A 14421-nucleotide genomic window follows, 5' to 3' on the forward strand; every position below is an offset into this window, starting at 1 on the left:
ATCTGGTCCCATCACTTGATGGCAAACAGATAGGGAAACAGTGGCTGACTTAATTTTTCTGGGCTCCAAAATCACTGTAGATGGTGATTGCAGCCATGAAATTAAAAGACACTTACTCCTTGGAAGGAAAGTTATGACCAAGCTAGACAGCCTATTAAAAAGCAGAGATATTACTTTGTCAACAAAGGTCTGTTTAGTCAAGGCTATGGTTTTTCCAGTGGTCATGTATGGATGTGAGAGTTAGACTATAAAGAAAGCTGAGCGCCGAAGAATTGATGCTTTTGAACTGTGCTGTTGGAGAAGACTCTTGAGAGTCCTTTGGACTGCAAGGAGATCCAACCAGTCCATTCTGAAGGAGATCAGCCCTGGGTGTTCATTGGTAGGACTGATGTTAAAGCTGAAACTCCAATACTTTGGCCACCTCATGTGAAGAGCTGACTCATTTGAAAAGACCCTGATGCTGGGAAAGATTGAGGGCAGGAGAAGGGGACGACAGAGGATGAGATGGTTGGATGGAATCACCAACTCAACGGACATGGGTTTGGGTGGACTTCGGGAGTTGGTGATGGACAGCGAGGCCTGGCGTGCTGCAATTCATGGGGTCGCAAAGAGTCGGACACGACTGAGCGACTGAACTGAACTGAACTGTGGTTATTAACTATTTTGGCCCCGCCAGCGTCAAAAGTGAAAAAGTGAGTGTTAGTCGCTCAGTCTTCTCCGACTCTTTGCGACCCTGTGAACTCTAGCCCTCCAGGCTCCGCTGTCCGTGGAATTCTCCAGGCAAGAATACTGGAGAGGGTTACCATTCTCTTCTCCAGGGGACCTTCCCCACCCAGGGATCAAACCTGGGTCTCTGGCGGGCGAGATCCTATTTCTCCCACCAGGAATCGAACCTTCCTCGGTGAGTGGAAGCGTTGAGGGTCGTTCAGCGAATTTCCTGATTATGGTTTTAACAGTTGTTTTCCCACAGATGTCTGCAGTTAGGTACTGCTATTTTTTTTTTTTTTAGTGAGAAAAGCTTTTTTTTTTTTTTTTAATTTTAAAATCTTTAATTCTTACATGCATTCCCAAACATGAACCCCCCTCCCACCTCCCTCCCCATAACATCTTTCTGGGTCATCCCCATGCACCAGCCCCAAGCATGCTGGTACTGCTATTTTTAACGCCGCGGAGATACTGCATCCTCTACTCAAAAAGACTTTCTGCTCTTCCACTTAAAAAAAAACAACAACGCAACCCGGACAAGTCGCTGGCAGATCCAGCTTCCCCACAGAGCACACCCACCTCGCCGGGTTTGTGCCTGATTGGCTGGTGCCTGGATAGCTTGTGCTTTGGCAGTCAGCTGAGGATGATTGGCTCCTGGAGACCCCCCACCCCCTCGCCGATTGGGTGGCGGCAGCGAAGTCGGGATTGGTGGAGCTAGCAGAGCTGAGTCTCAGCTGCGTGGGCTCCCGCTCCAGGGACAAGGCAGAAATGGCGACTGCAGCTTGGTTACTGGGTCGGCGTGTGGCGAGCTGGAGGATACGACCGCCGCTGCAGTCGCTTGCTGGACTGATTACCCAGCGGACCAACTCGCTGTTGCCCGTAGACGATGCAATCAATGGGCTGAACGAGGAGCAGAAGCAGGTAGGGAGGTTCACCCTCCTTCTGCCCCTTACCGTGGTCGGTGGTCACCCGGGCGCTTTTCTGCCTGGCGCTCACCCAGTAGCAATGAATGATCTGGGGACTCTGAGCGCGCCAGCGCGGGGGGCGGCCGCGGGCCCGAGCCTCCCGTCTGTGGAAGTATCAAGGCCTGGTTACGGAAGTTAGGCGAGGAGACAGGAGTGGGGGGAGCATGAGGGGATGTTTTGGTGAATCGGCAGAGGATTACCCTCGTTTGCCAATAGGACCGTCAGTCTCTCTGAAGTCCTCTTACACCTCACTACTGTCTAAGGCTGTGGTTCTCAAACCTGGTTAGTCATCACCATTAAATCGTTTTCAAATACACACCTTGGGGTTGAGGGTGGAGTTGAAATGAACAAGGGAGTTTGGCTATTTCTTCGACCTATGGGGTCAAAGTACAAAGCTGAAAAAACTTGAAAGAGGTTGTTACAAATGAAGCGGAACCAGAGTTATTCCTGGTGGAAGGAGACTGTTCACTTGGACACTGACTTGAATTTACAAGAAATGTGATTCTCCGGTGGTCCTCAGCAGGTGCCTAAGCTTGCTGAAAACTCCAAAAATCCAGTTGCATTAGGCAGCAGACCCAGCTTTGAATCATCTCAGGCAGGAAGTGCCAATCCCAGCTCTCAAGATTTCCTGCCAGAAGGAGTTTCTAGTCTCTTTTGTTGTTGTTATCCCTGTCCTTCAATATCTCCTGGAGTTTGCTCAAACTTGTGTCCATTGAGTCGGTGATGCCATCCAACCGTCTCATCCTCTGTCGTCCCCTTCTCCCGCCTTCAATCTTTCCCAGTATCAGGGTCTTTTCCAGTGAGTCAGTTCCTTGCATCAGGTGGCCAGAGTATTGGAGCTTCAGCTTCAGCATCAGTCCTTCGAACGAACATATGCTATCTAGATTTGTCATAGCTTTCCTTCAAAGGAACAAGCTCTACTCTCTTTTTGAATTATCCCTTTTAGTCAAAAGTTAATGAGCAAAAAAAAAAGCCTGACACGTGCCATGAACTGAAGGGAGCATGTCTGGAGCACAGTGAATGGGAGATGAGAAGGGTACTGGGGAAGGCTAGAAGAGCTGCAGGACTTACCTCACAGGGCCTTCTGGTCCTGGATAAGGAGCTTGTCTTTTTTTTTTTTTTTACAATTAAAAATTGAAGTATAGTTAATTTACAACGTTGTGTTAGTTTCAGGTGTATGGCAAAGTGATTCCATTATACATGTATAAGGAGTTTGTCTTTTAAAGACAATGGAAGCCCATGGAATGATATACATAGGGGAGTGACATTTAAAAAATAGTCTTTAAAAAGAGAGGTGAGGATCACCTCTAAGGAAGCATAAACTAGTGGGGCCTCTCAGTTGGATGCTGTTTGGTGAGGCTATTTGTGTCCTGTTTCCCTGAAGGTGGCCTCAGTAGTGGAGACACTGTCCTCAGCGGCAATTATGTACTGTTTCAGCAACATCCATCCACCTCTCTCCCTCTAGCTTCGTCAGACCGTGGCTAAGTTCCTTCAGGAGCATCTAGCCCCCCAGGCCCAGGAGATTGACCAAAGTAATGAGTTCAAGAACCTGCGAGTAAGTCGTGAGGCCCAGACTGAGAGGGACGGGGGTGGGGCAGTCTGGGAGCTGGGCTGGGCTGGGCTGGGCATTGTACTGTTGCCTGGCAAGACTCACACAGTCTTCTGGTGAATAAAAGCCCCTAAGAATGCAGCCCCTTTTTGGGAAGCCCTTGCATCTCATTGTTCCAGAGGTGCCTGGCACCTGTGACTGGCTGCCTTCTCACAACCCACTGTGCGTCTCTGTTCTGTTGGCAGGAATTTTGGAAGCAGCTGGGGAACCTGGGAGTCTTGGGCATCACAGCTCCTGGTGAGTGTGGTTTCTTTCCAAATAGAGAGCTTTTTTTTTTTTTTGCATGCCCTTTAACACATTCCCCAAAGAAGAAGGAAAAGAGAGGAAAGCTCTTACTCAGAGTAACCCAGAGTCTCACCCAGACAAGAATGAGCTGGTCTGTTTCTTTAGGCAATGATGTTAAGAAGAGAAAGGATTTAGGTCAGTGTGGTTCACTTGGGTCACCCAGACTCTTGAACTCTGCACACTTAAGAAGTTCCCCCAAATGATCTGGGGAGTTTAGAAAAACCCAGATTGAGCAGTGATCTTAATACCCCAGGCTTCCTGCCTCCCCTAGTCCCTAAGTTCTGCCCTACCGGTAGTGTGAAGGCAGAACCGCTCAGGGCAGTGTGTCCCTGTAGGGGATGCCTGTGTGTCCTCTGCCCACAGCTTGGCCCAAGAGCTTATTTGGAAGCAGATTGGGAGGTGTTTGGGAGAGGGACAACCATCTGAGCCTCCATGTGAGGTGGCCAGATGGTATATTTAATAGACTATCCCTCGGCCCGTCCAAAGTCTCCTATAGGCCTACTTGTTTCCAGGAGATGAAGGCAAGGAACTGGTGGGCTTTGTTTCAGATGTTAGCCTCTGATGCAAATGCCAGCCTGGCTTACAGTGCCCAGTAAAGAGATAAGCCTGCAGCTTCACCAGCCAAAACCTGGATGGCCCACCCTGCTCTGGCCTGCGTTCACTGGGCATTAGAGTAACAGTGGACCACAATATTCTCCTTACACTGCCCCCTCACCACTTGGAGACAATTCTTGGGATTTTAAGCTGATTGTAGAAATTTTACATCATGAGTAATGATGTAATCACTTAAAAATTAATATAGACTTATGCACTTCTTAAGCTCTCTTGAGTAGTGGATGCTCAGGTCTTCTTGTCTTCACTAAGAGATCTGTCTGAAATACGGAATTCCCCAGTGATCCACTGGTTAGGACTCCGTGCTTTTACTGCCAAGGGCCTGGGTTCAATCCCTGGTTGGGGAATTAAGATCCCAAAAACTGCATGGTGTGGCCAAATAAATAAATAAAATCATTTTTAAAAAGAGCTCTGTTTGAGATAAAGCAGGAGTTGCAATGACTGTTTTCTGAATCACACCTTAGTTGACCAGAGGCGGCAGAAAAAACTAAAACGAATCCTGTGAGCTTGCAAGCAGGGCCCACAGCCATCAGCCTATTGACTTTGCTAGAGGGAACTTGGAATAGGTGCTGTCACAGTATTCCTCTACAGCATGTAAGACAGTGTCTGCATTTAACCTGGTCTGCCTTTTCCACTCCCCTGCACCCCCCACCCCCAGTTCAGTATGGTGGTTCTGGCCTGGGCTTCCTGGAACACGTGCTGGTGATGGAGGAGATATCCCGAGTGTCTGGAGCAGTGGGGCTCAGTTATGGAGCCCACTCCAACCTCTGTATCAACCAAATTGTGCGGAATGGAAACGAGACCCAGAAGGAGAAGTACCTCCCCAAGGTGAGGAAATGGGGCTGGAGGAACACACTCCTCTCCCACTGGGGAGGGCTGGTCAGACTTGCTTTCTGTAGTGGGCTGCCCTGAACCTGCTAGGGCTAGGAAGGGCTCAGAGATTTGCTTTAAAATGCTTCAGTCAGGGCTTTCCCTGGTGGTCCAGCAGTTAAAACTCTGTGCTCCTACTGTAGGGGGCGCAGGTTCAATCCCTGGTGGGGGAACGAAGATCCCATATGCCCCGTGGTATGGCAAAAAAATAAATAAATAAAACTTTAAAAAAAATAAAATTAAAATTAAAATGCTTCAGTCAAAAAAATAAACAGGACCAGAACACCCAAGTCATCACTGAACAACGTTTACTTGAGCATTTTAAGAAACAGAAGCCTCAAACTAGCTTCCCTTGCAAGGGGAATGATGGGAAAAGGAGAGAGAGCTTCAGCCTTGTGGATACAGAGCTTCTCTTCTAGGACTTTTCCTGTACCCGGATCTGAGAGGACTTGTAGGGGTGTCACATGACCAGGCCAGAAGTGGTCCCAATGAGCCCCTACTGGGTACTTCAGGTCATAATGAGGCCCTTTGGGGTTTTTCTTGCAGCTGATAAGTGGTGAATACATTGGAGCCCTGGCCATGAGTGAGCCCAATGCTGGCTCTGATGTTGTCTCCATGAAGCTGAAAGCAGAAAAGAAAGGTGAGGCTGCTCTTGATTTGGGAGCTGAAATGGGCAGAGGGACAGACCTATGGGTTGATTGGAGGTGCCTCTGCTGGGTTTCCAGAAGCATTTGCCAGCTGGACAGTTTTTTTCTCAACAGAAGTCATGGTGGACTGACTGGCAAAGACAGGCCCACACCGCTTGTATAAGTAGCCAACTTCCTCTCCTTCAGTTCAGTTCAGTTCAGTTCAGTTCAGTTGCTCAGTTATGTCTGACTTTGCAACCCTGTGGTCTGCAGCATGCCATGGTTCCCTGTTCATCACCAACTCCTGGAGCTTGCTTAAATTCATGTCCATCAAGTCGGTGATGCCATCCAACCATCTCATCCTCTGTCGTCCCCTTCTCTTTCCTCCTTCAATCTTTCCCAGCATCAGGGTCTTTCCCAATGAGTCAACTCTTCACATCAGATGGCCAGAGTATTAGAGTTTCATCTTCAGCATCAGTCCCTCCAATGAACACCCAGGACTGATCTCCTGTAGGATGGACTGGTTGGCTCTCCTTGCAGTCCAAGGGACTCTCAAGAGTCTTCTGCAACACCACAGTTCAAAAGCATCAATTCTTTGGTGCTCAGCTTTCTTTATAGTCCAACTCTCACATCCATACACAACTGCTAGAAAAACCATAGCTTTGACTAGACGGACATTTGTTGGCAAAGTAATGTCTCTGCTTTTTAATATGCTGTTAGTCATAGCTTTTCTTCCCTTAATTTCATGGCTGCAGTCACCATTTGCAGTGATTTTGGAGCCCCCCCCCAAAATAAAGTCTCTCACTGTTTCCGTTTGTTTCCCCATCTATTTGCCATGAAGTGATGGGACCCGATGTCTTGATCTTAGTTTTTTGAATGTTGAGTTTTAAGCCAACTTTTTCACTCTCTTCTTTCACTTTCACCAAGAGGCTCTTTAGTTCTCTGCTTTCTGCCATAAGGATGGTGTCATCTGCATATCTGAGATTATTGATATTTCTTCTGGCAATCTCCTTAGGAGATCACTATGTCCTGAATGGCAACAAGTTCTGGATCACCAACGGTCCTGATGCAGATGTCCTAGTTGTCTATGCCAAGACTGATGTGACTGTTGTGCCAGCTTCTCGGGGCATCACAGCCTTCATTGTGGAGAAGGTGAATGTGGAGGAGTTATGGTGAGAGGCTGAGAATGGCACCAGAGATGACCTCCTTCAAGTGATTGTACACACCATCAGTGTGGTGTGCTCTGCCAAGGCTCCCTCCTGGGACAGGGCTGGGGCAAGAGAGGAGACTGAAGGGAGGGTAGCCAAAAAGTGGAGTCTGGGGAGGAGGGGTCAAATCCGAGGACAGTGGAACCGTCCACAGAGCCAGGTTGTCTGGATGTCCTGAAAGATGAGGGCCATTGGGGTATCAGGGGTGGACCTGGAGCGAGCTGCCCGCAGGATGAGAGCGGGAGGATGCTGGTGGGGACCAGAGAGTGCACGTTCCAAGAATTGTCAGTAGAGGCACAGGGGAGACAGCAGGAGTTAGAGTGAAAAGTTGGCAGTTTCAGTTGGCTTTTAGGAATGGGAGAAAACTGAACCATTTTTTTTTGGTAAAGAGAAAAACAAAATAGGAGAGGGAGAAAGTGAGATATGTGAGAGCGAGTAAGCAAAGCACAATGGTGAACTGAGGGAGAAGAAGCAAGGCGGGGTAGGGGGGCCAGTGTTAGTGGAGGAACCAGCTGCCCAATGGTTCCTAAGGAGGAGGCCAGGGCCCCAGGGAGGGTGGACAGGGGAGTGGACAGTTCCAAGAATGAGTGTTGTAAAGGTTTCTAGTACTCTGCGTGGAGAGAGGATGGAGATTGTCCAACAGGGACTGGAGAACATGGATGTGGCCGAGACAAGAACTCTCCTGGCTGAGCCGAGGTGTATGTGTCTCCTGGAGGAGAGGGAAGTGCCCTCCTGGAGGGCATTGCTCCGCTGGGCACCTGCCTGACCGTTCTGCATCTGATGTGTGCAAAGCACACAGGTGGTTGAGTTGACCCCAGGTGGGGCTCCATGAGGTGCAGGTAGCAGAGGGACAAGGAGGGCAAAGGAACTGAGTGGGCTGGGGCAGTGTCTTAGAAGTGACTTCCCCAGAGGAAAGGAACCACCGCCAGGAAGAGTCAGGAGGCCCCCGGGGATCAGGTATTTAACTGGGAAAAAAAACTGCTCCTGTGAGAACTGGGGGAAATGCAGCTAATGGCAGGGAGGCTGGGGTAAGGTGTTAGGGCCGGCTTCTCCAGGAATGGGGCAGTCACATACAGAGTAGGGGCCTGGTGAGTAGAACGCTGGTGTATCAGGCAAGGATGGGGACTGGATGGGAAGATGGATGCTTACCAGGGGTCTTCCCTTTCCTTGGCCCCTGGGGGGTGCTCTGTAATTAGGACCTCCTTTTATTCCCATAAAGGGGATGCCGGGCTTCAGCACCTCCAAGAAGCTGGACAAGCTAGGGATGAGGGGCTCCAACACCTGTGAGCTGGTCTTCGAAGACTGCGAGGTTCCTGGTGAGTCTGAAAATGCGGGAGGCCCTGTCCTGACCCCGTCACACGCTGAGAAAGCCTGACTCTTGGTCAGAGAGCCTCACCAGTGTTAGCTCACCAACCGCATGTGGCCAGTCAGTAGGCCTGCCACTGTGCCCTGGCCTGCTAGCCCAGAGGTGTGGGTCTCAGGGTGGACAGCTATCCTTCCTGGCCAGAGCCCCTGCAGCTGCATGTCCAACTGTGGCTGCACGGATGGGTGACGCTCCCTGTGTGGACACACACTGTGCCTGGGGCTGGCATTGCAGTCTCTGGGGTCGAAAGGTATGCTCTGCCCTCCCCTACTCGCATCCTTTGGACTGCCTCGTACGTACAGTTGCCGGTAGAGCCAGTGTGAGGTAATCATTAATGATGCTGAAAAGCCGTCTGAATAAATGGGTGGAACTGGACTCAGTGAAGGAAAGGCAGTTCAGTCTATGAGTGTTTCTGCCCTGAAGTGAAAATGTGCCATGCTGTGGGAGAGCCAGCAGCCTGTGATGCACTGAGGAGACGGAGGGCACAGACTTGATCGGTTAGGCTGGCTCTGTACCTTAGCCAGAAGCCACCCCTTCCCTGCTGCAGTCCACCATCTGAGAGAAGGCACTTTGATTATAAGGTGCATCTAGGGAGGGGCGATCGGTGCAGATGCTCCTCTGTCGGCAAGAAAAAACTCCACTGGTGTTAAAGACGGGTCAGGGGTGTCAACCCTTTGCACTCAGCTTCTTGCCCACAGCCCCCCAGGCCACCCAGTGTCCTCACTTCCAGGGTGGGGATGTGCTCAGCAGTTTCCGTCACCAGCTCCAAACGGCCCATCTCCTGGACAGCTTTGTCCATGGACCTCGCTGGGGAGGGAGGAAGGTTGTATTGACCTGAGCCATCTCAACATAACCTGGCTTGTGAGAGAGCCCTGTTACTAAACCCAGCAGCTTTTCTAAAAATGAAGAGGCTGTGGACTGCCTGCTCCCCTCTGACCGGCACTTTTCCCCATAGCTGCCAACATCCTGGGCCACCTAGGTAAGGGCGTCTATGTGCTGATGAGTGGGCTGGACCTGGAGCGGCTGGTGCTGGCCGGTGGGCCCCTTGGGTGAGTGCAAGGCTTGGGGGTGGGGGGACTCTCACAGCTCCTTGGCAGGCCACCTCCCAGCTGCTGCGCATCCTCTCCCGGAGACAAAAATTTACCTTTCCTGTCATATTTGCTGTCTTCACACTGAAGGCAAATATCATTAGGTGACAGACAAAAAAACCTGAGGAGCCATCCTGACTAGTTACTCAGAACTTGAAGCAGCAGGATGCCTGGGTTAGATCTCTGCAGGGTCCCATCACTCCACCTGGTCTCAGGGGAAGGGACACAGGTGCTGGGGCATCAGTGCGGTGACTGAGCAGGGGCAACGAGCGTCCTCAGGCTCCTTACTCCTGCCTCGGACACCAGCTCCTTGTTTCCCCTGGCTGCCCCCGCTCAGGTGTTTCCACACTAGCATCCCCCGCCACACACACACAGCCGGCAGTGGGATGAGAGCGAAGCCCCTCCTCAGTGTTTCTCTCCTCGCAGGATCATGCAGGCCGTCCTCGACCACACTATTCCCTACCTGCACATGAGGGAGGCCTTTGGCCAGAAGATAGGCCACTTCCAGGTGAGTGGGATGGTTTTGTGAAGATGTACTCATTCTCTGGTTTCAAGTTTTAACAAATGAGCAAATGGGGCATGTGCTGTGGGCATTTACTCTTTGTCCAAAAATGAGCTTGAAGGAGTTCCCTGAGCAAGCCTCGGCAAGATCCAGCAAGCCTTGAGGTGTGGCCAAAAAAAGAAAAAAAACGAACAAAAATGAATTTGAATACTTGGGGCCCTGGTTTCCTCAGCCTGCTACCCAGCTTTGGAAGCTGTCAGGCAGTCCGTCTCCTGTCGCCTTCCTGCTTGTTTGAGGTGAATTAACCCAGGAGGGTTGGAGGGTGAAGCCCAGTTGGTCATGGGGAGGGAGTAATTCCAAGGCACGCTTTCTGGTCTGTGAGTGGACGACCAGGTCTGCGATTCAGCGGTGGCTCTCTGGCCTGAACTCCAGGCCCGCTGCCGTGTCGCCCTCCTAGGCAAGTCCCCTCGCCTCTCTGTGCCTGACAGCCCCCAGTCCTAGCTGTCAGGTTGCTACTGCGGACAAAGGAGCGATTCTGAGAGGAGCTTGTCTCCAGCACACTGACCTGTGGCCTACTTTTGGGCACAGCTGATGCAGGGGAAGATGGCAGATATGTATACCCGTCTCATGGCCTGCCGTCAGTACGTCTACAATGTTGCCAAGGCCTGTGATGAGGGCCACTGCACTGCCAAGGTGAGGGCCGGCCCCAGGGGATGGCACACACCAGGGAAGGGGCAGGGTGGGCCCCCTCCACGCAGTCCTGGCTGACCCTGCTGACCTGGAGCCTCCGCCCGCAGGACTGTGCAGGGGTGATTCTTTACTCGGCCGAGTGTGCCACACAGGTAGCCCTGGACGGCATCCAGTGTTTGGGTGAGTGCCCCTCCCGCTCCCTACTCCCAGAGCCTGTGGCTGCCTCCAGGAAGAGGCTCCCCTCCACTCCTCATTCTGTGCTGTAGCTGAACTGTACTTTTAGTACAGTTACCGGGAGGACATGGAAAAGCAAATGGGAAACCACCAGAGGCCGCAGATTGCTACTGTCCTCTTATCTCCCCAGCCTGGTCCTGTCACCGGGAAATGGGGGAAAGGAGACACTTCAGAGGTGGAACAGCCTCAGTTCACTGCTGCACAGTGGTTAAGAGCACAGGCTTGGGCCAGATGGCTGGGTTCAAATCCTGGCTCCACCACTGACTGGCTTTGTGGCTGGTGCAGATTACTTCCCCTCTCTGGGCCTGGCACCCAATAAGCACTAGTCAGTAGTTTCTTCCCCCTGCCTTCTCCATGTCCGCCAGTGGTTCCCCTGCCTCTGCCTGGCGTCCTCAGCACTCTTGAGTGGCCTTCCGGCCACCCCCCATCCCCGTCCACCCTCCCTCTCACCACCTTTTGCTGCTTCTCTTCAATCAGTCTCTCCTCCTGGCCCATTTCTAGATGCTTGATCTTGTTTGCTTCCCTTGCTTTGCCCACTGCCTATCACTTTTCCCATTGTCTTTTTCTCTGCCCCATCCATGGCTGCAGGTGGCAATGGCTACATCAATGACTTTCCCATGGGCCGCTTTCTGAGAGATGCCAAGCTATATGAGATCGGGGCTGGGACCAGTGAAGTGAGGCGGCTCGTCATTGGCAGAGCTTTCAATGCAGACTTCCGCTAACCCCTAGACCCTTCACCCTGCTTCCCAGCACCTTGAGGCCTTTCTCTGGAAGGACAGCTGCCGCAGGTCTCCTCCCAGCAGGCCCCACCCACCGGCTCAGAAGTGTGCAGTGACTTAACAAGGAGTCCTCAGGAAACAGGCTGGCTTCTCTGGGGCTTTGGTGACTGTGCCCTTGCTCTCTAACTTCCAAGCCTGGTGCTCCCCCTCCCAGGAGGGGCACCTTTTCCTTGGATGAGCCTGTGTCAGGGAACCCTCTGCTCAAGTACACCAGAAGTATTACCAAGTTCATTAATTTGAACTTGGTAGTCTCTTTTCTTTATGGGGAAAAATACCCACAAAACCCAGCCTTTGTTTCTACCAGTTTCTATGAGGCATTAACTTTCATCAGTGTGTGAGTGGGAACTCCCACTGCAGCCTCCTCCGTCCCTCATTTTTTAGAGCTGGAATTCCATCACTCTGGGGCAGAGCTCTAGGAACAGGCATTTCAGAACACCTGTGCCACCCAGAATCCACAGTGGGCAGAGGTCTGCATGCTCGTGAAGGCTGGGCTCGATGCCTCCAGCACTACCCTGCCAGTGCCACTGTCCATTCCTGGCCATGTGACAGCCCCCAGCTGACTGGGCAGCAGGCCTGGGTTGGCTGGCCCGACTCCAGCCAAGGCTGCCTGCACACATGTCTCTGGACACCCTGTGGCTATTTGTTACCACTCCACAGTGGCTGCTGCCATTTTGTATTAAACATATCATGAAGCAAACCCATCTGCTTCTAAACTGGTGTTTTGGGAGAGAAGCAGTCTACTTGTTCCTGCCTTCTGTCTGGCTCCAGCCCTGTGTCCTTGGAGCACAGCTGATCCAGGCCCTGCTTCCGGCCTGCTCACTGGTGATGGGAGACACAGGGGTGGAATCAACCCACAAGAGAGAGGAGTACTCAGTCCCCCTTTTCCAGATCTTGCAGTGATTTTTAAAGAAAGGAGGGATCCCAGAGTGGAAAAAGTCTTGGAGCCAGAAGGAAACTTATAAATTGCCAGAAACTATCCCCGTGTTTTTTTTAAAAGACCAAGACAATTTGGTTTTCCCCAAATCAGAACTGGAGTTAGAATCCAGATCAGCAGAAATAGGGGTTCTGAGAATGCCAGCATGGAGCCCCACTTGGGGCTTGGATGGAGCACAGTCAGGGTATGACAGTTTTGGGTTGTTCCACCCCATCTGAGTTCCCTAAAAGACCTGGTTTTCTTGGTCCGCAGCCCAGCAGCGCCTGTTCTGACTTTTGGTCCTGGCCTGTAGCCAGGAGCTGTTCCCAGCCTGATGCTTGTGACAGGTGCTATCGGTTCCTTGCCAACCCCAGCCCAGACCTATGCTGAGAGGCTTGTGGCCCTGTCCCTTTAGTTTCCCACCCTGCTCCCTACTGTGCTGGAGATGAATGTGGCTAAAATGGTGGTCTTGCTGGGCTTAAAATGTAACTGGGGACTTCCCTGGCAATCCAATGGTTAAGACTCTGTGCTTGCAATGCAGTGGGTGCAAGTTTAATCCCTGATTGGAGAATTAAGATCCCACATGCCGCATGGTGCAGACAGAAAATAAATAATAATAAATTTTTCAAAATAATAAAGTGTGGCTGGAAGCCCAAAGACGTCAGAATGGGGTATTTCAGCCAGTCAGTGAGGATAATGTAGCTCTGCCTCCAGCGTGGGGAGAACAATGATTTTCCAGATGCTGTATGTGAAATAAAAATATTTTAAAGTAAAGCCAAAAAAGTGAAGTCTGAGTCGTGAACAATGGGAAAGCAGGGGCCACGCGGTTCTTGGAGTGTGGGGTTGATTACATGCATTGTGCAACTCTGCAGCACTAGCTGCCAGCACCTCTCCTTCCTGGGGCTGCCTCCTTCCACTCCAGTTTTAGGCAGGTCACTATCAGCCCAGTTCCCGTGCTGACGACCATCCCGTTCTTCGTTTTCCTACTTGCCTGTCTGTCCTGATGGCAACAGAAGCTAAGGGAATGGTTTTCCAAGTGTGATCTGGGCACACACCCTTTGTCAAAACTTGGCAACCTGTTGAAAAAAAAAAATGGACTCCTATATGGACCCCAGCAGAGAAGGCAATGGCACCCCACTCCAGTACTCTTGCCTGGAAAATCCCATGGACGGAGGAGCCTGGTAGGCTACAGTCCATGGGGTCGCACAGAGTCGGACACCACTGAAGCGACTTAGCAGCAGCAGCAGCAGCAGCAGCATATGGGCCCCAGACCTAATCACACCTCCAGGGATAATGAGGAGGTACAGGCAACCTTTTAGAACAGCTGAGCTGGGGCCTAGAGGACATGCTTCCAGCGGCCTGAGTCCCAAACTCATAACCTGGTAATGATGCTTCTTCACCTATATAAATATTTCAAGTCTCATTTTGACATACTAACTCCTTGATCATGACAGTCCTATGCAAGACACAAAGTTGGCGCCGCCCGCTTCCGGAAGACAGGTGAGTTGCCCACCGTAGGCGAAAAGACCGTAGGTGAACCGGCCACGCCCAGACGTGGAGCCAAGGCTGGTGTCAGCCAAGCGTGGGGGACTGAGAAAGGAGCGCCTCTTTTTGATTTGGGGACGGACGCCCAGTCCACGTCCGCCTGACGGAACCGAGACCCGGGACCCTCAGTCGAGAACCTCAGGCTAAGGCAGGTCCAGGGTGCAGGGTCCAGGGCCCTCCCTCTGCCAGATCGTCTCACCAGAGGCGTCGCGCGCACCGCGGAGCTCGGCTCTGGCTCGCGAGCTCGGGCTCGGGCGCGGCTCCACCAGCCCTGCGTGGAGCTCTCCTGACCCCTGTCGGCCGCTCGCCACAACTGCAGGGTGCTTGCGACTGGCGGCTCCCAGCCTCGTATCTCAAGATGCATAGGGCTCAACGACAGCCTACTATTCTCTATCTTGTATCGCTTCATACAAGAAAGGCCACTTTT

At 51.7% G+C, this 14421-nt stretch overlaps 1 protein-coding gene across 2 annotated transcripts; it reads left to right on the forward strand.

Moving 5' to 3' along the window:
* The first annotated feature begins 1377 nt into the window (after positions 1-1377).
* On the forward strand, positions 1378-13232 carry IVD (isovaleryl-CoA dehydrogenase). 2 transcript variants are annotated; one of them, XM_069597806.1, is made up of 12 exons: positions 1378-1626; positions 3136-3225; positions 3465-3516; positions 4835-5004; positions 5593-5686; positions 6688-6824; positions 8100-8196; positions 9199-9292; positions 9758-9839; positions 10422-10526; positions 10631-10703; positions 11346-13232. In XM_069597806.1, the coding sequence occupies exons 1-12, from the start codon at positions 1474-1476 to the stop codon at positions 11477-11479; spliced, it is 1281 nt and encodes a 426-aa protein (XP_069453907.1). In that variant the 5' UTR covers positions 1378-1473; the 3' UTR covers positions 11480-13232. The 2 variants fall into 2 exon arrangements, with proteins under 2 accessions (XP_069453907.1, XP_069453909.1); XM_069597808.1 differs by lacking the exon at positions 10422-10526 and having other exon boundaries at positions 1380-1626.
* The last annotated feature ends 1189 nt before the right edge of the window (positions 13233-14421 follow it).

Source organism: Ovis canadensis, chromosome 7, assembly GCF_042477335.2.
Source record: "Ovis canadensis isolate MfBH-ARS-UI-01 breed Bighorn chromosome 7, ARS-UI_OviCan_v2, whole genome shotgun sequence".
Taxonomy (NCBI): domain Eukaryota; kingdom Metazoa; phylum Chordata; class Mammalia; order Artiodactyla; family Bovidae; genus Ovis; species Ovis canadensis.

Bases quoted from the DNA above. Each gene is read 5' to 3' on its own strand.
- IVD (XM_069597806.1), top strand. From the start codon at position 1,474: ATGGCGACTGCAGCTTGGTTACTGGGTCGGCGTGTGGCGAGCTGGAGG. The intron at 3,226-3,464 runs GTAAGTCGTGAG...TTCTGTTGGCAG, and splicing joins ATGAGTTCAAGAACCTGCGA to GAATTTTGGAAGCAGCTGGG. The intron at 3,517-4,834 runs GTGAGTGTGGTT...CCCCACCCCCAG, and splicing joins CTTGGGCATCACAGCTCCTG to TTCAGTATGGTGGTTCTGGC.